This window comes from Bipolaris victoriae (genome assembly GCF_000527765.1).
Source record: "Bipolaris victoriae FI3 unplaced genomic scaffold scaffold_57, whole genome shotgun sequence".
Classification (NCBI taxonomy): domain Eukaryota; kingdom Fungi; phylum Ascomycota; class Dothideomycetes; order Pleosporales; family Pleosporaceae; genus Bipolaris; species Bipolaris victoriae.
Genome location: NW_014575335.1, coordinates 11,477 through 36,569, shown reverse-complemented (window position 1 = coordinate 36,569; position 25,093 = coordinate 11,477). Strand labels below are relative to the sequence as shown.

General features: G+C 50.0%; 11 protein-coding genes across 11 annotated transcripts; 6 read left to right on the top strand and 5 right to left on the bottom strand.

The window, feature by feature from the left end:
• Positions 1-1,277: 1,277 nt before the first annotated feature.
• COCVIDRAFT_66275 (glycoside hydrolase family 18 protein) lies at positions 1,278-3,576 on the top strand (the record flags this gene model as incomplete). Its single annotated transcript, XM_014699796.1, has 4 exons — positions 1,278-1,364; positions 1,436-1,462; positions 1,526-2,180; positions 2,231-3,576. Coding segments are annotated over 4 exons (2,115 nt in total), but the record flags the coding sequence as incomplete, so codon positions are not given.
• A 78-nt stretch (positions 3,577-3,654) lies between these two features.
• COCVIDRAFT_102809 (hypothetical protein) lies at positions 3,655-4,344 on the top strand (the record flags this gene model as incomplete). The annotated part of the gene is made up of 2 exons (XM_014699795.1): positions 3,655-3,745; positions 3,794-4,344. 2 exons carry the CDS (start codon positions 3,655-3,657, stop codon positions 4,342-4,344), a joined length of 642 nt encoding a protein of 213 aa, XP_014555281.1.
• A 221-nt stretch (positions 4,345-4,565) lies between these two features.
• Positions 4,566-5,215, top strand: COCVIDRAFT_102787 (hypothetical protein; the record flags this gene model as incomplete). Its single annotated transcript, XM_014699794.1, has 3 exons — positions 4,566-4,643; positions 4,703-4,795; positions 4,844-5,215. The coding sequence occupies 3 exons, from the start codon at positions 4,566-4,568 to the stop codon at positions 5,213-5,215; spliced, it is 543 nt and encodes a 180-aa protein (XP_014555280.1).
• A 458-nt stretch (positions 5,216-5,673) lies between these two features.
• On the top strand, positions 5,674-6,468 carry COCVIDRAFT_17120 (hypothetical protein; the record flags this gene model as incomplete). The annotated part of the gene is made up of 1 exon (XM_014699770.1): positions 5,674-6,468. The coding sequence occupies one exon, from the start codon at positions 5,674-5,676 to the stop codon at positions 6,466-6,468; it is 795 nt and encodes a 264-aa protein (XP_014555256.1).
• A 962-nt stretch (positions 6,469-7,430) lies between these two features.
• COCVIDRAFT_17119 (hypothetical protein) lies at positions 7,431-10,477 on the top strand (the record flags this gene model as incomplete). Its single annotated transcript, XM_014699769.1, has 3 exons — positions 7,431-8,411; positions 8,553-9,975; positions 10,137-10,477. The coding sequence occupies 3 exons, from the start codon at positions 7,431-7,433 to the stop codon at positions 10,475-10,477; spliced, it is 2,745 nt and encodes a 914-aa protein (XP_014555255.1).
• A 334-nt stretch (positions 10,478-10,811) lies between these two features.
• On the bottom strand, positions 10,812-12,652 carry COCVIDRAFT_38919 (hypothetical protein; the record flags this gene model as incomplete). Its single annotated transcript, XM_014699793.1, has 3 exons — positions 10,812-11,268; positions 11,327-12,327; positions 12,389-12,652. The coding sequence occupies 3 exons, from the start codon at positions 12,650-12,652 to the stop codon at positions 10,812-10,814; spliced, it is 1,722 nt and encodes a 573-aa protein (XP_014555279.1).
• A 1,522-nt stretch (positions 12,653-14,174) lies between these two features.
• Positions 14,175-14,566, bottom strand: COCVIDRAFT_27752 (hypothetical protein; the record flags this gene model as incomplete). Its single annotated transcript, XM_014699792.1, has 2 exons — positions 14,175-14,356; positions 14,419-14,566. 2 exons carry the CDS (start codon positions 14,564-14,566, stop codon positions 14,175-14,177), a joined length of 330 nt encoding a protein of 109 aa, XP_014555278.1.
• A 1,574-nt stretch (positions 14,567-16,140) lies between these two features.
• COCVIDRAFT_17116 (hypothetical protein) lies at positions 16,141-17,355 on the bottom strand (the record flags this gene model as incomplete). The annotated part of the gene is made up of 1 exon (XM_014699768.1): positions 16,141-17,355. One exon carries the CDS (start codon positions 17,353-17,355, stop codon positions 16,141-16,143), a length of 1,215 nt encoding a protein of 404 aa, XP_014555254.1.
• Positions 17,356-18,245: 890 nt separating this feature from the next.
• On the bottom strand, positions 18,246-20,439 carry COCVIDRAFT_102818 (hypothetical protein; the record flags this gene model as incomplete). Its single annotated transcript, XM_014699791.1, has 2 exons — positions 18,246-19,394; positions 19,447-20,439. 2 exons carry the CDS (start codon positions 20,437-20,439, stop codon positions 18,246-18,248), a joined length of 2,142 nt encoding a protein of 713 aa, XP_014555277.1.
• Positions 20,440-20,947: 508 nt separating this feature from the next.
• COCVIDRAFT_27749 (hypothetical protein) lies at positions 20,948-21,421 on the top strand (the record flags this gene model as incomplete). Its single annotated transcript, XM_014699790.1, has 3 exons — positions 20,948-20,971; positions 21,097-21,280; positions 21,357-21,421. 3 exons carry the CDS (start codon positions 20,948-20,950, stop codon positions 21,419-21,421), a joined length of 273 nt encoding a protein of 90 aa, XP_014555276.1.
• Positions 21,422-22,318: 897 nt separating this feature from the next.
• COCVIDRAFT_27748 (hypothetical protein) lies at positions 22,319-24,991 on the bottom strand (the record flags this gene model as incomplete). Its single annotated transcript, XM_014699789.1, has 4 exons — positions 22,319-22,636; positions 22,687-24,351; positions 24,403-24,795; positions 24,893-24,991. 4 exons carry the CDS (start codon positions 24,989-24,991, stop codon positions 22,319-22,321), a joined length of 2,475 nt encoding a protein of 824 aa, XP_014555275.1.
• Positions 24,992-25,093: the final 102 nt, after the last annotated feature.

The following is a 25,093-nucleotide window of genomic DNA, read 5'->3' as shown; positions in this document are numbered from 1 at the left end:
CGAGTGGTCCATCGATTGGTTAGGATAAACAGCCTACTACATCCGCCAAGTAAGCCCCGACGGGAGCCTACACCTAAGCAAAATTAGATCAAATGCAGGTACAATATGGTAGACCCCCCAAAACATGGTACCTGCGTCAGGCCACCTCTATTTCTGGCGTGTGCGGCAGATTGATGCGAACTATAGTTGTTACAAATTGAGCTAGATGCTGCGGTTTATCCGGGTCCCTGGACGGCCATCATACTGCTTTAGGCAAGCTGTTAACGACAATCAGGGTCCCGCCATTTGCGGGATGATCACGGGTCGTATGGTTTTCGGGCCGCCATCTACATCCTGCGAACATGGCCTCCACACTAAGCGAAGCGTCCCTGCAGGACGACCATCACGCGCCGTTAGATTGGAACGCCTTATACACGGTTAAGCAGACCCGACAGGGGTTTTCACAGCCTTATCAACAGTCAATGTGAAGCCCGCCACTGTAAGGCCTCCCAAATTGAACCCTCATTGCCCTCTCTTGGCTAGAAGAAGGATTGGAAATCCACATTTAGATATCTTTCTCACTGCCAAGTGCTGTCATTTCCCTCCCTCGTGGAGTCTTGGGAATTAACTCATTTCTCCCATGAGTATGATTAGTGCGATATTGACGATGCCACTCAACTCCAGGCCCATCTCCGGCCGGAGTTCTGCAGTCATCAGGAGAAACCAACAGCTTCAATCAACTTTTCCAGTGTTGTGTAACTTTCCAATTAATTGGAAGAACGCCTTACACTCTACCACCCGTGTTAACTCTAGAACTTACTCGGGCTAGTTGTCTAGGCTCAAGGCTTGCTGCCAAGTGCTTTGTTGAGGTGGATCTATTGGCTTCTGAACATATCAATAGGCTGAGGCTTCTTAGCTCAAACTTCTTCTTTATTTCTTTGGCATCCTCCTCTGCAGCCAGGAGAAGATACATCTCTCTTTTGTGAGATTACTGCTGTAGTCATGGCTTCGACTACGTACATTCTTTTCTGTCTTCTTAGTTTCCTCTTAACATCCCTACCTTTGTCCTGCGCCCAAACGTGTAGTGCATCTAGCCTTTGTGAAGTTGGATGCTGGTAAGTCACATTTTCTATGCGGGTTTTCTGACAGCTTAAACACTGCTCAATGCGAGAATCTGACAACGCTACTTTTCAACTCAAATATATGAGTAATAGCTAACTATCCAAATCAGCTCCAAATTCGGCCATTGTGGTTTTGGCCCAGACTTTTGTGCATCGGACGTCTGTGTCTCTGGCTGCGAGCGCAAGTCCGACTGTGATCCCGGATTCGGTTCACAATGGGCCAAGAGATCTACTTGTCCTCTAAACGTGTGCTGTTCAAAGTTTGTAAGTGTGTTTCGGCATATAAGGTTCTTTGTGCTAGGTGTGTGTATAACTACTGACAACATCTCTCTTAGGGGTTTTGCGGAACCACGAAAGACTTTGTAAGTAACTACTGAAACTGACCTACTTACGTCAAAGCATCAAGCTCACTATCATACTTCTAGTGTGGCAACAAGAAAGTCAAACGAGAGACCTGTGATGAAGACGGCACCCTCAACAGGGTGGTTGGCTACTACGAAGGATGGGGTGCTCGAAGGCCATGCAATGCCTTCTTTCCTGAGCAGATTCCTCGTGGCGTCTACTCAATCATCAACTTTGCCTTTGCGACGATTGATCCCCAGACATTTGAAGTTCTTCCCGCGACACCTGAGGACATACCACTTTACAAGCGCTTGACAGCGCTCAAGAAAGATGACCCCACACTCCGCATATACATCGCCATTGGCGGCTGGACATTTAACGATCCAGGTCCTACTGCGACTGTCTTCTCAGACATTGCACGGTCGGAAGAGAATCAGAAAAAGTTCATCAAGTCTCTGATTGCCTTTCTAAACAAGTACGACATGGACGGTGTTGATCTTGATTGGGAATACCCCGAAGCTCCGGATCGCAGTGGCAGATCCGAAGACTTTGCAAACTTTCCTAAATTCATGCAAAACTTATCCAAAGAGCTTCGGCAGACAGCAGGCCGCGGCGGGCTATCTATCACGCTCCCAGCATCCTTCTGGTATCTCCAACACTTCGACCTCGTCAAGCTCAAGAAATCAGTTGACTTCTTCAACATCATGTCATATGATTTGCACGGCACGTGGGATAAAGGTTCGAATCTTGATTCTACTTGATATGATCTCTTCTAACGTCTGATTCAGGCAACAAGTGGACCGGCGAATATCTCAACCCTCATACAAATATTACCGAGATCGATGCCGCTCTTGATCTCCTTTGGAGGAACAAAGTGGATCCAAACATGGTAGTTTTGGGCCTTGCATTCTACGCGCGAGCTTACACGCTCAAAGACCCAAGCTGCACTGAAGCTCAGTGCCAATTCGCATCGGGTGCCAAGAAAGGTCCTTGCAGTAACGAGGCCGGTATCTTGCTCAACTCTGAGATCGACGATATCGTTAAGAAAAAGAGCCTTGTGCCCAAATCATGGGAGAAGGAGACTGTGAAGATGCTTCACTGGGACGACCAGTGGCTGACGTACGACGATGCGGACACGTTCAAGATGAAAGCCAAGTTCGCCCGCAAGCGCTGCCTGGGCGGCGTTATGGTATGGGCCATCAGTCACGACACCAAGGACGCAAAGTACACGAAAGCTCTGGCGGCGGCGGCAAATCGCAAGATCCTTCTTCTTCCGAGTACGGAAGGTCCTGAAAAGGAAGTTAAGATTCCGCATCCCCAGTGCAAATGGACAAACTGCATGGATGGGGGCTGTCCCTCGGGCTGGCAAATAATGAAGCGCAGCGATGAGCATGCCCGTACCGATGAATATATGTTTGACAACTCGGGGTGTGACGGTGCGGGTATCCACCGCCTCTGTTGCCCGTCGTCCGAGAAGCTTCCAACGTGCGGTTGGTACACACTTCCCAAACGCGGCGGTAAATGTGATTCGAAATGTCCGGATGGCACTCAGGAAGTCGGATCCAACTCAAATTACTGTGACTCGGGCTACCAGGCCGCCTGCTGCACCACTTCGGATTCAGATAAGAAACCACTACGCTCCATGGAGCTCTATGAGGGTTGTGAGTGGTCCGATGCGCCAATGTGCGATCTGGGCAAGTGTACGTTTGCTGGCTCAGCATGGCCGACAGAACTAGTCGTCTCAGCAACAGGCAGTGGTGGTGCCATTTGCAATATGCGTTCTGCGGGCTGGGAAGCAAGTACCTGGCAGGTTCAGGAACGTAAGTACTGCTGCGACACCAAGACGAACAACCGCAAATGGAGCAACTGTAAATGGGAAAAGTCGCTCGGATGGGGTTCCGCGGGAGCCCGATGCTATCCCAACTGCCCTGAAGGCAAAACACGAGTGGCCATGGACGCTTGGGGTGACGGTTGTAAGACCAGTGGTGCCCGAGCGTACTGCTGCGACGCGGATAACTACGAAACCGAGACGCGTCCGTCAGATGAGATACAAAAGTATCGCGATGCCATGGAGGCTTGGGTCAAGAGTCCAACTTGTCCTCGGGGAACGGGGTCTCTCCAACGACGTTATCTCGTGGAACGAGGCCTCATCAGCGACGAAGACAAATCCCACCTTCTCACTCGGCAGCAAACTCCCATTGGCGGTAATGGCATGACCAATGCTGAAAGAGCCCTCAAGCTGTTGATGCTAATCCTCGCGGCCATATACCAGACGTCGACCGATATGAGCAAGGCTTATGGCAGTGCTTGGGACGACTTCATCAAAACCAAGCATCAAGGATTGCAGACAGTACCTATGAAGTCATTCCTTACTGACAAGTCTCGCTATCCTGCTTTTGATCTTGAGGGCCCAGAGATCACTGCAGAGCGCTTCGCTTGCCAGCTTGATGTCACTGACGCCCTGATTCGGCGGACACAAGTTACCGTCGTCATCTGCAACGCCGAGATGTGCGGAGTCGATGGGCTCTGCTTCGACTCGTTTGATGAAGATGCTCCTGGCACCTCAGATAGGCGTGGCATGGGGTTCGGGTCTGTGAAGGCGCGAGACACCCTCCTCGACACATCTCCTGCAGAACATCACGGCGCTCTCGAGAAGCGCGATAACATGGACGTTGAGTTTGAGTGTGTAGACTCGGCGAATCCCAACGGCAAGAAAATCAAGTGGAGGAAGAGGCCGTGGACTAGCGCTGGCCAATGGCCTTCCAATAATCCCATCTACGACAATGCCCTGACACACATGTACGAGGAACACTGCTCCATGACTAATCTCCGAGTTTCCCAGCTGCCAGATGGCGAGTACTATGCCAGTAAGTCGACGATGACTCTCTCTTGCATGCTATAGATTGTAGTTTCTTCTACATGGTCGTAATGGCTGACCCTTGACCTCGCACAGCTGAACACATCATTGAGATACAGACAATGGCTCTGTTTTTCACCGATGCACCGGGCGACAGGAGGTGCAAAGTCCCTTGCGAGTTCTTCATCAACGGATTTAATAACCCCATATCGGGCGGTCCATCCATGCCTGGCGGATTCATGAGTCCAGTTCCCAGTGAGCGTATCATGGACGCTCTGGGTAGTGAGCTGAACACGGTGAACTTCGTCTTGCTTCGGACCAATCTGAATGGAATGAAAGCCAGGGTATGTAGCCGAGTTTTCGGTGTTGATGGGTGGCATTTAGACTGACCGTGGTGCTGTAGATCTGGAGATACTTGGACCCCATCAGTGATGGCAGCTGGCTGGTAATGCTTGCCAACTCCGAGCCTCGGGAAGCACTACAGTCGATTCGAGATGTGAGTATGACTGACCATCACGAGTGATCAACATACTGACGCAATCAGGCAATTGCTGTGTTTAACTATCTGAACCATCCATATGTCCGACCTAAGCTCAGGGGCATCAACAGAGTGCTCCGAGAAGAGTTCCAGCGAGCATCTGATGCATACAACTTTGGGCACCCCAATGCTGGGGTCAACATACGCGATTGCTGGGATACTTGGTTCAAAGAACACCTGGAAGATATGGCGTCAAATACGCGTACGTGGGTGCGCGGTGCCATTGCGGATATGCGCCGGGCATGGAGCCCGTTGAACAATCCCAACGACGAAACGTATCAGGCGAGAGCACTACAGGTCAACCAGCATCTGACCCGTTTGGAAACGCTTGGTCTTACCAATGGGGAAATTTCCATTGACACTACGAATCTGATATAGTGGTAGTTATGGTTCGACCAGCCCCTGTATAATAAATTTTATTGAGACTGTTCCTTCACTGCTCCTATATCCTCACTAAACTCATTCTAGCACATTTTTCCATGCCTGTGTGCCTAGTTCAGCCGTATGCAGCTCATTATAAATAGCTCATGTCACTATAGCATGTTTGCGTCTTCAGCCTCTGTGTGGGTTTTGTTGCAATTGGCTTGGCGTTTCATTTACAAGTTGGACCTGCCTCATTTCGACACAACAGACGCCCAAGGCGATAGATACTCAAATGGATAAATAATATAGATATGCCAGAGACCTTCTCGGTCGCCCCTGAATCGAACACCAATTTCGTCTGCACCGGTTAATAACTAATTAGGCCTCCTTTCAGTTGCCCCGCCCCCGCTTCGACAATTGACATTGCTCCACGCCCTCACCTCTCTCACCCACTAAGTACGGCCAGCTTCACAATGGCGGAGCAACCACAACCCCGGGATCTCAGTAGTCTTTCAGCGCAGTTCCGCAGCGCAATGGAAAGCCTCACTCACCAATGGGGCTTTGTCGTTGTGCGCACCGCCTACGCCAATGACAACGACGACGCGCAGTGGGCTGCCGCCTTAAAGAAGCTACACGACTACGCTACTCCGTCAGATAGCGGGGCTGAAATGGATCCCGACACGTTTGCGCTACCCGTCATATCTGATAGTGCTCTTCTACACGGGGCTGACCATGCCTCAGTCCGCAAGGCCTTCAACCAGTGGATCGCGGATTTTGTTGGCCGGGAGAGAAATGAAGACGACGATGACGACGAAGAGTGGCCCTCGGACGTCCGGCGCGATGTGTGCATTGTCATCGACGAAGCCGTACTGGCTTCACTGCTGAATGCGCCAGACTTTGTTCGCGGCAAAGTCCCCAACCTGGACTTGGAGCCGTGGGTTACTGTAGTGGACGCCGAGGACCCTGCCAACATACCTTATCGCGGAGGGGGCCCGTACATGGGCTTCACAAGAGCCTACGCGCGTGTCCTCAGCCAACTGTTTGATGATCTCGACTCCCGGTCTCTAGAGAAGCTGAGCCCGATTCGAGTCTACGATGGCCAGATACCGTTTTTCACTGGTTCTTCGCAAGGCAAGCTTGTGGATCCGCCTGGTGGTGTGGATGGGCGATACAAGTTTCCCCGGGGAACGCCGAGGGGCGCACAGGGAGCGCAGGCTATGTTGGAAGAGATTGAGCGAGCAGTAGGGAGAGGAAGTATGGGTTACTGATTCTGATTCGTTGGAGAGCATCAAACAAAAGAAAATGGAAGTGGTAGTGCAGTCTTTCCCTGCCCTTGTTCTTCAAATTTTGAGATACAGCCCGGAAAAACGCTTAGGATGATGTGGCTAGGTTACCACTTGGTAAAAACAAGATATTACCTTTACACTAACTTCTGTTCACCGTTTCCAGGCCAACATTTCATATTCTATAGGATTTAATTGTCAGTTTTATACCTCCGAATTCCTCGCTGGAATTGGCAGTGGCGCGCGAAGATCCCTTGTCACATGTTTGGCGTCGCTTATGTTATTGGCTTGCGTTAAAGATAACAACAGCAGAGTCGACCGCTCGAGACATGCAGTAGGAAATAACGAGCTGAGGAGAGAGGATTGAAAGCGTGCAGACTGTATCTTCTTCCAGTAAAGACGATGCAGACGCTGCCTTGAGCGAGCGCTTGCAATCGTACCCATTGGATCTAGGCAGCTTGCAAAGATGCACCACAAGGTTGAGCGGTAGCACATACGTAGTAGTACATACTAACACAACCACTAAAAGTCAGCTCGACTGCTACGCCTCAGATCCCCTCAGCCAACAAAAGGCACCCACTGCTGATCTCATCCCGGGATTCAATACGAGCAAGACTATTCCCATCTGCAAAAGATAGTCTCTTCTCCATATCTGTGATCTGACCTATAAAGCGTTCACACGAAAGTGCACGCGACGAATACATGCCGAAATGTAAGGTCACTATAGAAAAAGCAATACTGATGTGCGGGGCTAGTGCATAAATAAGCGCATTCTTGATATGTCTTCCCTGGCGTTAGTACGAGAATGCCATGATTTTCCTTCTTCACAAGTCTACATCCTAACACACTACACAGCAAAACACATTCGTTGTCATTATTTTTACAGCATTCGACATTACAGTAGTCTTTGCGAGTAATACTGTCTCTACTTGAATCCTAGGCCTATCATGTCTTCGAATCTTACTCTATCAACCGATAATGACCTCGAGAAGACATGGCGGCTAGTGGTACAAGAATTCAGCAAGGAGGCAAACCTGGACTGGGCCAAGGTAAAAAAACCGTCAATCGAAGACGTTATCAGCAAGATCGATCCGAAGGAGGCGAAACCAGCAACGAAATCAAGAGCAAAAGACTTTGTCAATGATACATTAAGTTTCGTTCAGAAACTTGGGAAGATCATATCTCCTCTTGCAGGAATGGCCTTGGGGCCGAGTGAACAATGCTTCAACGCCCTCAACTTTGTCATTGTCGCCGTGCAAGACTACAAGAAGATCTTCGAAGACTTGACTCTACTTCTGGAGCGAGTATCCGTATTCCTCCGGCAACTCAATATCTATATCGAAGACCAAGATGACAGAGGTGTTACGCTGGATGAGCGACTAAGGCCAAGCGTCTATCGTGTTCTTGAGCATTTCATGGCCATTATGACCCTGACTGTCCAATTTAAATCCAAGAAGTTCAAAGTGAAGGCTTTTGCAAAGACACTACTACTCGGGGATGGGAGCGGTGTTACAGAAGCATTGGCCATGCTCGAGACGCGGGTATCAGATGTTGTCCGCATACAAGTTTCAGTAATCGGGAAGGATCTTTCCAAAGCTGCACAAGATATCCGCACTATGAAGACCGACTTAGATCTCATTCTCAGATATGACGAAGATACCAGAAACAGTCTGAAGAGACTGGAAGAAAACCAGGAAGCAAAGGGGAAACTGTCTGTTATCCACTCCTCGCTAAATCTCGATACTCTCGACTTAGCGCGGCGCCGCCATGCTCAGATCGCCGAAGAGCGCGTGGAGAATACCGGTCACTGGCTGTTTTCAAGAAATGAAGCCTTTGTTAGTTGGAGTGACATTGAGAAAAACACTCCACCAATGATATTGGTGATTGGTGAACCAGGTTGCGGGAAGACATTCTTAGCCTCAGCCGTGGTAGAGCACCTCCAGAAGAGAACGACAGACGCAACATATTCCTCAAAAGCTTTCGTAGCATTCCACTATTTATAAGGATCGTTGTCTGATAAAACGGATGTATCAACATTGAATCAGGGACTTCAATCGATGATTTGGCAGCTTGCGCAAGCTGACAGTGCCTATCGAGATTTCTTAGCCAAAGCCTGTAAGAAAAATGTTGGAAATAATACCATGGACGAAATCTGGCAGAATCTCGTTGTTAAATATGAACCCAAGGATGAGACAAGGTTTTTCATGGTCATAGATGGAGTTCAGAGCTCGGCTGATGCCTCGCCGCTCTCATCGGTTATCGGAACCCTCACAAGCCAACAAACAGAGCGCCAATCAAAGGATGGTCTACAACTTCGGTTATTCGTGACCACCGTCCCTCAGATCAATCGGAAACTCCCGGATGGCAAAGGGATGACTAAAATTTCGCTTGTCCCTGGGCCAAATAACGAAGTGTTAGTGCCCAACATTGATGATGTCCAAGAGGTTATCAGCGAGCGCCTCCTCCAGCTGCCCATCTTTCGGAATGACACATCACTGTCAGAAATGTCCAAGAACCAGTTGATAAAAGCCAAAGTCTCGCAAAATGTGCAAAACTGTTTCTGGCGCCTCGATCTTTTGCTCCGCGAGTTCGAGCAGTGTGTCAACCAACGGCAGCTTGACAAAATTATCAGACAATTGACCGACGACACCTCAGTAAAGATTTACAGACAGATTGAAAGATTGAATAAGACTCTGCATCCAGATGAGATACTGGTGGTCAATGCACTATTGATGTGCGTTCAGAGTTTTTCCTCGATTGGCTGTCCGCTCAATCTTGATGTAATCGAGCAATACGTTGATCTGTCGCTCGAAACACCACTCTTCTACAGTCTCAAGATCCAGATAGAGAAGAGGTATCATACTCTGTTCGTAGTAGATACCGATAACATCATCACCTGGCGTTACGAGATGATGAGTAAACATCTAATCGAAAGTGCCAAAGACGACAAGACGATGGATGAGATCCACAAAAAGCGAGGCAAACGATACGAAGGCGTAGATCTCGAGGAACTTGATCTCCTTGAAAAGATTGTCTGTACAAACTTGACAAACACACTTGGAACACACGGGCAGAAGCTATATGACAGATATGGATTTGCGGACTTCTTCGAATCGCGACGCGGTCAGCGGAAGGCTACCATACGGCTTGACGTTAGCGAATCCCACATCCATATCCTAAACATGTCTTTGAAAGCTCTTTGCGAGGATGTTCAGGGTTTTGATACCGATCGAATACGGCGGTTTACTCACAAAAATCTCTTTCGGCTGATCGAGCAGGCTGACCTTCGCAAAGCATCACCTAAGCAGGTAAAGTCAATAGGAGCCTGTTTGGTGAGGCTACTTCGAAGGGATGGGATGATTGATAAGTGGAGCAAAGATAAGTTCTCGAGGGCTATGATGGGCGACTGCTTTCGCGAGGTTCGAGAAGACATCAAATCCTGGCTATCCAAGAAAAGGGTTGCTGAAGCTCTAGAAAACGACAATGAGAAAGGTTGGCTTCGAGATATCGGAAAACCAGATTCGTTTGAGGCTGCAAGATTTTGGGACTACGCAATGCATCGGTTGGTTGAACGATGGCTGGAGAACGGAAGGGATAAGTGGGAAATTGTTGCCTGTTTCATACCAAAAATTACTACCGTAAGTCATACTCAGAACTCGTCGGCAAAGACCCTGCTAAAAGCTGTATCAAGGAATCAATGCATGATTGGTTGCATCGGATGTGCCCCGAGTCGAAGGAGATTCTGATGCTTAAGCGCATGGCGGAGCTGGAAAAGTCCGTTATGAATGAACTAGACAGGAAATGGTTGAAGGAAAAATGTGAAGAGATCCGAAAATCGGAGCCTGGCAACGAGTGGGTGAGGAAGTTTCTAAAAGGAGAGCGTGTAGAACCTCAGGATCCACTACAGCATTCTCCTAAAGAGAAAAAGACCCCAGTCAAGAACGAGTACCGAAAAGCACAATCAGGGAGAGAGTTCAGAGGGCCGTTTGCATGAGGTGGTCTCGGTAAAAGTCCCCTACTAAAACTGAACGTTGGATACTAAAAAACTGGTAGACGTATGACTTAGAAAAGATAGGAAATAAGTGCAATAAGAAAGTAGGCATTTAAATAGCCTACGATCCTATATACAGCGCTGTCATGGTCGTCTACTTATATATACGCTTAGTAGTCTCGCAATACCTAGTAACATCACCAAATAAGTAATATCAGCCTCACGCGCCACTGGGAAATAAAGAACCTTATGAGATTAGAATTGAGTACTGGTTTATTCAACCAAAAGGCCATGAAGCCTGATATCTTCTTATATTCGCCTTACCTCCCTTTGCCCTTCAAAGAACTCGCTGTCTAACCCGACTCATCTTTGGCCGCCACAACTGCTTGACCATGTCCCGCCTGCCCAGGGTCGGGTTGGGTGCATTCAGTGTCGTATTGTACGTCGCGTTGGCTGGAGTCACATTCATCTGGATGGTCGCGTTGCCCTCCCTGTAGGTGCTCGTCGGTGTGCCCACCGTCATGTAGTCGTGACTCAGCTTCTTCTTGCCCGTCGCAACATCAAACCGCTTCAATGCGCGCTCAAACATCTCTAGAGACACGAGCGGCTGGTAAAAGGGCACCTCGTGGCCCGATTCGTAGATGCGTACAAACGAAAAGAGGCCAGACTGCTTCACCTGCCCGTGCACAACGCCGTCGCTGCTAGTAATGTTGGTAAAGCCGGCTTTCGAGTACCCCTTGGCCTTGATTTGGTCTGCCACGACTTGACCACCCAGCCAGTTGCAGTTGTAGTCGCTGCTCGAAAGGTTAGCAAATCCTATCCTGTCTCAATCATGGCATTGTCCAAACTTACGCGTCTCCATAGTAAAGCATGACCTGAACGCCTGCAGCAAGCAGCTTCTGGCACGCCTCAATCGTACCAGACTCGCGACCGTCGTCGCCCGTGTTGCCAAATGACGAGCTGACTGTGCTAGAGCTGGTCGAGAAGTTCTGGAAGGCTCCAATTGCCTTTTGCACATCAGGCAAGTTGAGGTAGGTCTCAAAATACGAGTACGGAAACGGATCCGGCGTCAACTCCCGCATGTCATATTCGTCCCGTCCGCTGTAGGTGTCGTACAAAAACTCCACCTTGGAAGCACAGAACTGATCCGCCGTCGCGCATACCGCATTGCTACCAGTCTCGTAGCACTGCTTAATTCGGTCAACGCAATTGCCTGGGCCGTACAAATTGTTAAACCATTCGTCCTTGACCGTCTGGTTGTACGGATCGAAGTCATAGGTGTTGCCAGGATACACGCTATAGTTGTAATACGCCTGGTACTGAACAAGCGGGTCAAACCACCCATTGCCAATCAACACGTTCTCCAGCTCAATCTTGTGCGCACCAGGAATCTTTTTCGCATTCTGGTCCAGGAAGTAAGAGTTGAACACGGGCGCGTAGTGTCCGCCATAGCTCTCCGTCGCAAAGTTGACGCCGTGGCGCGAGTATTCGGGGAATGCTCCCATGAAGCCCTGCAATGTCTTCCACATGTTTGGCGCCGCTCCTTGAGTAGTGTTGGCCGTCAAGCTAACATCTGGCTTTGAATACGTTCCACATGTTCCATATTTTGCAGCATAGTCCGGACATGTCGCGTTCGGTAGCTCAATGATATAGGTACCGTCGTTGTAGGCTGGGATTGGAATCGAGTATGAAAGACCGACTTGCGTAGGTTCATCGATAAAAAGCATATTACTCGCGTTGGACCACGAGTATGGGTTGTCATAAGGTTTCAAGTCCGGCCCAATACCACACGGCCCCAGTTCTTGAAACAGCCCAATCATGGAACTCGATCCGGGCCCTCCATTAATCCAAATCTGCAAACAGAAAAGTCAAATCAGACCTCGGCATGCATTTTCGAATAGAAAAAATATTTACCGTCAAAGGGGCATCTTTCGGATCCTGATTGCGCGCCTCGAAGAACCACCAGAAAATGTGCTGGTTTTCCCCGACATCTGCGTATCCCGAATAGCTCTTCACATCCGGGTTCATCTCACAGATACTAGCCGGTACCTGTTTGTAGCGCACGCTAACATTTGCATACCCTTCCTTGGTTATGAGATCAGTAGGCGCAGGCACAAATTGCCCAAGCGCACCCGCTGCCAATAAAGGCGCAGCCAACAGCGCACTCGTCCTCTTCATTATGAGGCTTTGTCGATGCAGATGGCTGTAGTCACAACATGTTAGCGTGTAAATGAAAGAACAAAATTACAAACTCTCATACCTTTTGGATGCTTCCCAAAGTCTTGCCGCAGTCGATACACCCGAGTAAAAGGAAACAACTCGGTAGAGTGCGACACAGCGTAGAGCGCCAGTATATATGTATCAAGGCTATGATTCCAACCTGGTTACGCCCTATGCACATGGTACCGTTCCCACCTTCTCATGTTGGTTAATTGCCTGCTTATCTACGTACTAGCAGCCCGGACCATTGGCCCTTTAGGCGGTCTGAACTACGGTTGACATCATTTATCGACCGTATCTGCAGCGTCGATTTCGGTTGGATCCACACATAGCCAGAAAAGGCATAGCGAACCGCTACCCGGCGAACAGTCGTAAGGGACCATGTTGTAGCGCTAGTATACTGCAATCACAAAACTCAAATCAAAGTAGCAAAGATCGATAAGTGCCCAAAATATAAACTCAAAAAAGATGGGAATGAATGCATTCACCAAATACCCCGCGCGACTCGTACACAAGCATACGACGCTGAGTGCTTGTGCGAGCTTAATGCCGCCGCCAAGTACGCTTCCGTGGTGTTCCGTCCGGGATTCTAGCCTGATTAGGCAGGTACGGTGTATCGAATCCTGGCCATTTAGCCGGACATCTATCACCTTAGTCTAGCCTCAGTTTTTGCTGATCCAATCCATCTGCACCCACTGCTGCTGTTATCTATGCAATGCCGTGCGTCATCGGCCAAGCAATATTACTATTCGGCCCTTATGTGGTAAACGCGGAGGGGTAGTGGAGTGGGTTTTCTTGGTGATACTGAAGGACCGAATGATATTCAGAGGTTAAATTCCCCTCTCGAAAACTTTAATAGCTTTGAGATGTTTGAAAATGATTCCAGTAATGAATTACTTTTCTTTCAACGTTCGGTTTACAAAAACGTGATTTGTAAGTTTTTGCACCATAGAAGCTGTCTTAATCTCGCATGAGTAACTGCTAAGTATAGTAATCTCAGAGATAAAAAATACTATATCTCGCTATTGTAGGTACCCTATATTCGCGAGCATACTAACTAGTAAAGCACTAGACTCTAGATATATAGTCGATCTTGCTAAACCGAAATTGAACTTAGAGAATCGCTCAAGGCGATTCTTGCAGCTTCATTCTCGGGTTAGACATCTTGCATCATGATATGTTTGTCTCGTAGTAGCCTGGATGGATCTATCCCGCTTAGAGTACTACCAAGTTTCGCAATGTGTATGTAATCAAGTCCCTTGTCAGCGCCGATACGCTGTCGAGGAAGTCCGGTATATCAAGCAATCTCTCATAGGTTACATTTCAACGCTAATCTCACTCGGATATTCACATCCATGTATGGTACGTCTTATACTTTCTCGGACACAATGTATATCATATTCTGGCAGCCTTAGGCAATATAGTAACCTCATTTGTACCTTTATCTATCTATCGGCAGCAACAATTGTTTGAAGGTAGTCTACGGGCAGTAATATCCAAAGCTATGATACTGCTCAAACCCATTGCCATTAAAGTAGCAATTAGCATTGTCGGTAGGAATAGCAAGACGACTACCATCGTTTGGCGACTGGTTGTAGCCAGTGTACAGCGTGATGTGGCATCCCGGGGAAGTTTGCAATATTTGGATAGCTCCGCGGGGGCCTTTGGATGTCATTAGAAAACGTGTGCAGTCATCTGATGAAATTTCAAAGGTCTTTATTTACCTGGAAAGTTGCCCTTTACTGTTGCAGGGTTGAGGTCGTAGTTTTCTTCGAAACCCTGGCAGTTGATGTGGTCGAATGCGTTGAAGCGGACTCGGCCGTTCGCGGCTGCAAGGGGCAGAAGAGGGAGAAGGGCGTAGAAGAACTGCATTATGGTTTTTTTCAGTGCTGGGTTGAGGCTTGGTTGCTTGGAGTTGGATGATTTCGCAAGGGATAGAAGAGGGGCGAAAGGATATGTTCAGCTCGATGCTGAGGTTTTAGATGGAAGAGAGATGAGGTTTTATGTGTACTCGAGGGCTGTGATTAAGTGGATAGTATCATCATCGACGTTCTATTCACGCCCATGTAGCATGCATTAGCATTGCGACATCATTTAGCAACGACCGTATTTGTACAAGTGTGAAGTCGGAAGTAACGGAGTTGTTCAAGAACAGATGCTAGGTCTTACAGTGTAGTCCCAGAAGAATATCAGGCTACCCGTGGAATACACGTGAGCCTCCATTGTTACCAGGGTTTGCCGTATACCCATTCGTATAATAGGCGAGGTGCAAGTCCCATGCCGTAGTTCGGTCAAGGTAGGTATTATCAAGCATTAGTACCTTGTTACTGCATCAAAGTCTAGCCTGAAGACCTTGACTCTTGTGCAACCCGACGAGCGTGCTAGAAGATTTTTTGACTAATCTCTCATATTCTCCAAAGCCGTCCGTTCCGCATTGTACAATGTACAGATGATGATCATTCAATAAAACAAGCTTTCTCCGCAGTCGGCTCTATCCGATCGTCGGTCTGCATGACTGGCTTTGACAGTCTTGACTATTTGTTGCTAAGTGATCCCGTCGGGTAAACGTGATCCTGCAGGTAATGATGACAATAGGCGAAAAACTCTGTTTTTGGTCAGCGGCTGGATTTGCGTTGGTAGGATTACTCGATGTAGTAATTGGTCTTACCACATCAATATTGTATATTAATCACACGCAGGTCTAATAGGTCAAGCATGCCATGGGAACCTTTTCACCCTGTCTCTATGTTCTACCGGGTGCCTCTAATAATAGGAAACATTTCATGCGGGAGTATGGTTCGCGAGTATGCTGGGCGATGCTTGGTTGGAAAGTCGGCGTTACGTCCTTGCTAAGTTAGCTGGTTGCACGTTGGGGGCCTCGTTTCTGCGCGCTTCTCACGGACAAATCAAGCACTACTATAGAGTTGCAGTAGCTTCATAGCAAGCCTCAACGCGCGCAATTAATAAGCTGCGTGCATCCGCAACTAGCGCATTCCACCAAGAAGAACGCCATTTTAGTGTGACGGATCTATGGTATTTGGAGCTAAGATTATTAAACAGATGAGATATATCTTTTGCAACTATACGAAACCTTGATAGATTCTTGCAAAAGACACTTTAGACATGGTAGGAGCCTTCACTACCGTTACGAAGTGTGCGAATGCTATACAGGGGACCTTGTTAGAGAGAAATTGCAATGTATATTGCAGATCATTTTTCTGATCTCCGCACAGTATGTTACTGACATACTTTGATAGCTAATCTCTATTGCCCATGTTGCACGCAAGTTTTACGTCGCAACTTGGATGAATTTCTCCCTAAACTCTGTTTCCTTGCAGCAAAAATACTCAATGTCTCGAGTATCTATTGCGTCTATACGGCAACCTTCGTGAGGTGACATCTTATAGTCCATGACAAAGAGCAAGATAACCAGTCACTCAGCTGTATCACCAGCCCCTCTCAACCGGCTTACTCCCTACAAACTCTCCTTTCAAACGATTCTCCTCACCAGCTTGATAATCCGTCACACATTCCCGTCCCCGGCCTTCTCTCCGTACACCGCCATCTCCATCCAATTGATTCTCTTGCGCAGCGCCAAACTCACCCAGATGCGATACCTCCTTACCATCCAGCTCCCAGGAATTAGCAGATGTGGGCATCTCGGTGGTTTGCGGTGTTTTAGAATCCTGGTAGTAGTAGTGAGAGTCCCAGGGCGTGATACCGGCAGAAGAGGGGTATCTGGGCAAGGTTCCACCAGCAAGTGTTGATGGAGGGGATATCCAGGGTGCTTGGTCTTGCGGAGTGATGGGAGAGACTGGCGAGATTGGGGAGCGCAGTGCGGGCTCTGGGGATGCAAGGGCAGTGGGTGTGCCTGCGGGTAGTACCGTAGGAGTAGGAAATGTCGAGGAAGTGTCGATTTGGGGTACATGGCCATTGGAAGACAATGATGATATCGTGGGACTAGCTTCTTTGTCTGTGAATGGCGATGAAGGTTGATACTTGGTTTTCCGGCGATGCCGAAGGAGGAGCAGGATGAAGATTCCAATCAGGGCAAGGGCTGCGATGGCTCCTACGACCACCCCGGCGATGAGACCTGCCGAGGGCCCTGAGTTTGAATTCGATGGGGATGGCGGTGGGGAAGTGGCAGAAGATGAAGAAGCCGGTCCTTCTGAGGATGACGCAGAAGTTACTCCCCTAGTCGACAAAGAAGTAGAAGTTCCGATCTCTGTGACTGTCATGGATCCATTTTCCTCTCCAACTGCACTTGTTGCCGTGATCCTGGCTGCAATACTTGTCGGATCCACGGGCGTCGGCAAGGCATTCACCACTCCGCCAGCCACACTCTCAATCACGGCTGTAGGAACTGTAACGCCCTTGCTTGACAGAATCGACGATACATCACCCACAATACTCGACAAAAAGTCGCCTATTTGCCGTTTTCGCCGTGCGTGCTCCTTTTGAACCTGATCCACTGCTACACTACCTGCCGCGCGGCAAGTGTTGTGAACGTTTCCTTCTGTGATGGCGCGATCTGCATGGGCCCACGGCCCCGAGGCGTAGTTTTCGTAGCACGAGATGCGCCAGAGGTACTGGCTGCACAGGCACGCGTAGTCTGGCGTAGGTGTAGTATGGCAAGGGAAGTTGCTCTTGACTGCTGCCATACAGGAAGTTATTGCACTAGAATTTATCGTGACCAAAGTTAGCCTTATTACTTCATCATTTCTTGTCTCCCTTGTTTCTGCTTTGATGATGTGCAATGGAACCAAAATCAAGGAAAACAACAATCAAAGGATATAGTTTACATTTGTTCATGTTTGATTTGCTGCTGCTGTGGCGACTGGAAAAAAGCCGGCCATGACAGCGCGGGTAGAAGAGTCAACGCAATACGAAGCATTGCTCATATCTTCAATTGAGAAAGATAGACGTCGCTTTCTAAGGAGAAAAGCATTAGAACCCGTCTAGATGAATGAACAGCAAAGGTCAAACAAGACAGCTCAGCTCTTTTTTGGGTCAGAAGAAAAAGAGCGAAGCAGCCGCGGAGCCCCGATACTGTTTGTGACAGGAAACCTGCTAGGCCGCTAGCCCGGGTAGATGATGTATGAGGTGTGGAGGAGATGCATGTGTGGCTTGCGGTGTGGCAGTGCGCAACAGGGGTCCTAGCCTATCTGACTGGCAGGAGGGCAGAGCCGCGTGCAGAGTGACACGCAATCGACAACAGTAGTTTGGTGCGCTAACGGGCCGTCCTCACCAAGTTCCCCTCAAATGTACAGGCATACATACTGTACGTCCTGGCTTTATCCATGAATTTTGCTGATGCAAGCGATCCGTCAAGCAGAAACGATAGACATGAACCATTGACTTAGTGAAGAGATATGAACAAGAGAAACTCTGTTAATAACTACATTGGGGGTATGTTAGAAAGCAATCAATCTCGTCCTTGTCAACAACGAGGTTTCCGCTTACGGAAATTTGGGGTATTATCGCAAAGTTTTGGCACATTGTGGACTGTCTGCCCTCCATGATAAATCTCAGCGAGTTGACCATGCAAAGCCTACTTCCCGTTCGCACCATCGCCATGCCCTTCGAGTCGGTTCACAAGCCTCTTCACGCCGCTCCATTCCTCGCTCCTCGTCTGTACACCACCCAAGTCGTCGCCAACTTCAAATACGGTGACAACGCCATCCATGCCACCAACAGCCACCTTCCTGCCCTCATTCTTCTCCCACGCTAGCTTATTCAGACTTCTGTTCATGTATCCCAAGCCCGTCGGCATGTTCGTGAATGCGCCTCTCTTGCCATCACTAGGCTTGATAGACTGTACAGGCACTTCGACGTCGACGTTGATGTCCCACACTTCAAGGCTACCTGCTCCATCGACAAGAGCAAACACAGAGGGCTTGACAGGCGACCATCGCGCATCATACACAAGATCCTCACGCGCAATGTCCAGCACGGGCGTGACTTGTTGTGCGGCGCCTGGCAGAGTGACATTGGTCGCGCCCGTGGCGGCTGGGGGCCGCACTTTCCATAGCTTGACGCTCCAGTCAACACTGGATGATAGCACAAGATCGCCAAGATCAATCTGGCCCTTTGCCGGATGAAAGTCCAAGCTCATTACAGGCGCAGCGTGACCAGCGTATTTGACACGCCCATCCACACCAGCCTTTGCACCTGCACGATCGTAGCGATGGCACGGATAGATGGAGCCTTCTTCTGTGCCAGCAAGGAAATATGTCGGATCCGATTGAGGGAAGGCGATGCTAGTCACCGCCATGTCGTCCGTCTTTGCTGGGGGCGGCGATGTAAGTTCGAGGAATTCTTGTGGTTGCGAAAGCATGTCGACTGTCCAGCCACATACAACGCCGTCCGTCGAACACGAGATGATGTTGTTGGCATTCTGTGTACCGACAATGTCTAGTGAGTAAACGGGATGTGTATGACCAGATCCTGTAAGGGGTGTCTTTTGCACAGGTGCAGACTTGGCCCGAGTGTCCCATAACAGCACTTGGCCAGAGTAGGCACCGCCAACAATGAGGTTCGGATGGAATGGAGAGAACTTGGCAGTAAGGATATCCGATTGGGCGTGGAAGATGTATTCGGGTCGATCATGCATGTGCAGGTTCCAGACTTGGACAAGACCATCCGGGTCGTGCGGAGCAGATGGGTTCTTTGTATACGAGGCGAGGACGAGTTCAGGAAACTTCAAGTTTGTTGTTAATAGTGATTCTGTGAAACAAGACGGTATTCCGTACCTTTGTGGAGAAGCCCAGATCGGAAATCATTCGCTTCTTGCTCCACCGCTCGTCCCAGAACTGCGCAACCTCCCTTATTCGCCGACCCTTCTTTGCTCCACTCGAGCCGTAGCCTTCATCCGAGTCGTCGACATCCACACCTGCATGCGCATAGTCGGCGAGAATGTCATAGCCTAGCTGTTGGTCGAGAGCCCGCTCCAACACCTTTGTACTTCGCTCTACAAAGCCAATGAATTCCTCCGAGTTCTCCACGGCCGTGAGTTCCTCATTTGTGAGAGTCTTGAAGGGAAAGTTCTCGTCTGATCCCGGCTGTGGCGCGCCTTCCTGGGGTGGTTGTTGGACTGCCTTGATCTCTTCCTCAATCTCCTTGCGCAGTTGGGCTCGAATCTCCTCCTCACGCTCTTTTTGTCTCCTGCTCAGCCTCTTGCTCTTGGGTGATCGTGTAGGGCTATCGTCGCGCTCGCTGTCGCTGCCGCCCGCGCGGCGTTCCTTTGAGGGGCTCCATTCTATGCTCGCCTGCACTCCCTTGCTGTAGGTGATGATCTCCTTTTCTTTCTTGACCTCATTTGTGACCTGGCCGTCGATTTCGTACACGGTAGCTAGTGGGCCAATCGAAAGCGTCTGCATCTCTCGGTCGATCATGCCAGCAGATGGCGGGAAGCCGGCGGAGCCTTCATCGCTGCTAAGCTGGCCTGCGCTGACGACTGATGTCGGTCGGGTCGCCCGCCCTGGACCGGCGGGCGAGCCAGGTCCAGTTGATCCAGGCCTGCTCTCGCCGAGAATGCTGTTGATGAGGTTGTTGACATCAGTTCTCCGATCGAGGTCTTCGCTTCGTCTTGGTGTTGGTGAGAGGACTTCCCCCAGCGGACTGCCCGTTGTCGACTGCCGGCTCGCCGACTCTGCTTTTCTCAGTTCGCGCTGGCGCTTCAGCTCGGCGAGCTTTGCCTTTTTCGCGAGGATCTCATCCCGCCGTTGTTGCATTGTCGACTCCATGGCGGAGATGTGGAGGGGAACCAGTGTGTATGCGGTGTATGTGTTTGGGTATCTGTATGTTTGTTGCCGTGTTACTGATTATATAATCCCATGCGTGTGAATGGCTGTTTGATTTATGCTGTCTTTCTCTGCGTTCTTGCGCCCAGTGACTGCAGCAGCAAAAAATAAAATAAAACAGCGTGGCGTGTGGTTGTTATGTGGCTACGTCGTCGCGCCAAGCGGAGTGTTCAGTTGGTGAGTGTTCAGGGACTGGGGGGAGGGACGCACTAGCTCGCAGCGAGGGCGGCAGTCCCGACCAAATCTTGCGCCAGGTCCAACCTCAACTTTGACAGCTCTGCAACGCCCAACAACCCGCATCCGCCCCGACGCCCCTCGTCCTGCCGCCCCGGATCCCATCCCCCCGGCGTCTACACCACCGTCTCGTCCGGAATATCTGCCATTGGACATAGACGACCAAGAACAACGGTTATCGCAAGCCCTCTTACACGCCCCCCCAAAAACCGTCACCATGTCCACATCCGTCGGTGTCAACGTACGCTCAACCCCCTCCATCCCGCCAAAGGATCCCCCCAAAATATCCAGAACAATGAGCTTCGCTGGAGTCCCGCAAGACCACCAGATATATTGACAATGACGGCTAATGGATTGCAATGACAGGTCCTCCGGTGGTCCGCACTCGGCCTGGGCGTCTTTTACGGTGCCTACCACCAGCTCTCGCTCTCTGCCGCCGACCGGGCAAAGGCCGCACAAAAGGAGTGGGACCACAAGCAGGCGTTGATCAGACAAGCAAAGGAGCAATGGGCACGAGACCACCCTTCAGAACAGCCAAAATCATCGGGAGGTGCGTCATTATTCGCTATGCCAAATTTCTCAGCCAAAACTCATCCTTTTTACTAACTGATGGGTTTGAAAAACAGCCAAGGCCGACCCAAAAGACCCCAATGCCGATCTACACGCCCTCCTCGGCATAACCGACAAATAAGCCTAGTCAGAGAAAGGGCTTCATTGTTTCCTACCCTAGCATGGACATAATGCGGCTGTCCCCTTTTTTGCCAAGCCCAGAAGACGACTGGGAGAAAGAGGGGGAGAGAGACAGAGAGGATAACTAGTCAATAGTCGTACGACATCTACGAGATACCAATCTCCCGGTACTTTTTGTGCCCTTTTTGTACAACATAGACGTCGGGTTGATAACGTTTTCAAATACACATGCTTCCAAGTTTTGAACCATGGCACCCCGTCGGCTTGCTTTATTTCATCTTATTCTCCCCCTCCGTTTCTCTTCTCATATCAGTGTTGCACACGGGTCAACCCAATCAACGACCCCCACTCAATTGATGGTGAATAGAGATAAAACAGCAGCACAACAACAGAAGAGCATGCATACCACAGAGCCACCTACAATGTTACGTGTTCATCGGCCCAAGTCAATGTCTTTAATATCAGAAAACGTTGTATTCTATACATGTCTCATCTCAGCTCATCACCTGGCCCCGCTCTCTCAAAACCACCCATGGGCGTTAATTCGTAACAAAAAGCCAAAACCAGAGCCCATGAGAAGAAAGTGCCATGCAACTCTCGAGACGTATCCAATCCAAAAGGAAAAAAAATAACAAGACAAAAACAAGAGCAGTGGAGTGGTTTTCCAAACAGAGGAGTATCAAATGCCAAAAGCGCAAAAAGAGAGACGAGACAAGTGGGCCGCAGCAACATGAACGCTGCGCGGCCCTTCCTTTCCCCAATTCGCCTCCCAAGCGCTTGACACTGCCTTTACCCCGATCCCTTGCAGTCAAGCCGCAAAGACACACACAGTTGCACATCTTCAACAACCTGCAGTGAAGCTATGCCGTTTTATTTCATCGTCAAACCCTTGCTTCTCTTACAATACCTCGCCGACAATCTTGGCAGCCTCCTTGTACGTCTTGAGCAGCTTCTCGCACTTCTCGCGCTCAGCCTTGATCGTGTCATCCTCGTACAACAGCTCCTGGAAGAGATCTTCCTTGTACAGCGTAGACACCAGACGGTTCTGTACAACATCCTTGGAGTGGTTGACCAACAGATGCATAATCGCCTTGGGCACTTGGTCAGCAACAGTCTCTCGGACAATGTTAAAGTACGATGAGATGAGCCGGCGAATAAGTTCAGTCTCAAGCGCTTCGCGTTCTGTAAGGGCTGGTGCTTGCTCAGGGTTGGAGGGCTGTGTAAAGTTAGTATTCAGCGTCAACAAGGTCTGATATGGAAACTTACAAAGCCGCCTTCAAAGTTTTCTCCGCCCATATTTGGGCTATGGGGAGGGGCGCTGAAAGCAGCACTCGACGGTGCGTCATAGTCATCGGTATCTGGTGGCATCATCGCCAGCACATGGGCGGGTTGCTTGCTATCACCTCTCCGAATGCTCTGTGCAAAACTGGGCTCGATGTTCTGGGTGACGTGTCGGCTTCCTGGCCGGTTGTCAAGCATTGGTTGGGTTGCTTGTGGCAGGCCCTGTGGGTTAGGATATGCGGTGTTGCTGTCTTTGCTGAAGAAGTAGTTCAAGAAGCTGTCACGGGCAGTACCGGGGGGTGACCGGTTGCGGCTATTGAGTGCTGCTGTTGTGCTCTGAGATCCGTTCACCATTCGTCCCACAGCCGGTGACATGCTACGGCTGGTTTGGGACTGGTGTTTTCGAAGAGGAAGAGACTTCAGCGATGCGTTGTCGCCACCTTCGCCGTCTTCTGTGCCCTCTCCGTTGGTACCGTTCTGGAGCTCTTTTAATCTTCTTTGTTCTCGCTTCTTCTTCTCAGCCTCCATTGCGATCTTCTTCTCCCTTTGTTCCTTGTCGCTGATGACAGACGACATGGCAGCAGCAGCACCAAGGAAGTTGGGGTGGTTTGTGTTGATGTAGGCTCTCTGAATATCGATGAGGGAGGCGACATAACCCGAGCAAGGGCCAAGCTGTTCTCGAAGAAGATCTGACACGACTTCAATAAGCTTTCCTTGTAACCTGGGGTATCTTGTCAACTCAGTGGAGCCGCATGTGTGGCAGATCTTGATCAGCTCTTCGTAGACGAGCTCGACACAGCGCTGACTTGGAATCTCCAAAAGCTTGATCTGAGGTTTTACGAGGAGGTCAAATGCCAACTCGGGAACGAACAGACTGGGTCGGGGACCAGTCGAGTTGCGGATAGCCGTCCTGATGTCTAATACGGACAGGTTCTGGGTAGGATCGACCTGCTCGAGCGAGTTGCCGAAGACCGAGTTGAAGATGTAGTATATCCTGGCACCACCGCATAGCTCCTTTGTCGAGATCTCGGTAGAAGTACCGTCGATGGATGCAATGAAGGAAGAGGCGAAGCGAGTCATGAGCTGCAGGATGAGGGAGCCACGGTGCTCTTTTCCAGTGAAGGTGACGTCGCCATAGCTCGCAAGCTCCTGTTGTGTTTGGCCCATGAGGGTGTTCAGGCGTGCCTTGATGTCTGGTAAACGGTCTCGGATATGAGCCATGAGCGTTTGGTTCAGGCTCTTAGCAAGCAGTTGGGTACCGCAGCGGTTTGCCATATTCCTGTATGCAGGGTGGTGTCTGAAGAAGTCCCGCTCGGCTTGTAGGGCATCGGCCAGGGACTTGTTGCCCTGAATGTCCTGTTGTGATCGGTTGACAATACCAATGAAGCCGAGTTTGAGTGGGTAGACACGGCCTGAGAGAATGTCCATGGCATTGGTGCCGTGGTCCATAAGGTCGAGCTTTGTGAGGACACCAATGGTCCTCTTACCCATGGGGTCGACATGACGTGCAAGCTTCAGAGCCTCCGAGTTTACGAGATCGACGTTGGCGGGGGAGACTGCGAGAATGACACTGTTTGGCTTGGCAATGTACTCGGTGATCAAGTTCCGTGTCTGCTTCTCGATATCGGAGGGTTGGTCACCAATGGGCACCTGTGTTTGTTAGCCTGGGATTGCCACGCAGAAAAAGTCGGAAGCGCGCACCTTGGTCAAACCAGGCAAATCGACCAGCGTCAAACTCAAGACGTGAGGCGAGTAGATTTTCAGGTTAATGGGCTGCCTGTTGATGCCCTTGTTGTTTCCTGCTATCCTGGACGTCTCGTTCTCGATCTCGCGCTTGACGTCTGCAAAGTCGTAGAAGCGCTGGCCAGGAATGTGGAGAAATTCAGCCCACTCCTGCTGGCTCGCAACACTTGCGGGCGTGTGGGGCACATGGACTTCATCGTCATCGTCTTCATCGCGTTCGCTGGGGAGGTTGATGAGTTGGAGAATGAGCGGTCGGCGGGTGACGATGCCACTGCCACGGGGCAGGAAATCCTTGCCGACAATGTTCTCAAGCACTGACGATTTGCCAGAGGACTGCGATCCTACAACGACCTGGGCCAGTTAGCAGCGCCTCGACAGCATGCAGCGGAGCGGTTGAAAATCTGCTCCGCCCTCACCGCATTCACTTTTCCGGCTGGGGCGCACATACAATCTGGGGCAAATCGAGAGAATCATTTCCAATCGTATTGAATACCAGGTCCTGGAGCCTGTTGACAATGTTGAGGAGTTCCTCGCCCAGCGCCGCCATAGCGCTGTTGTGTATCTGTCGTTTCTTTGCTCCTCACGGGACGGACTCGTTGCCGGGCAGCCAGACCAGACCAGATGGCGGAATCGAATGCTGCAGGCGGAA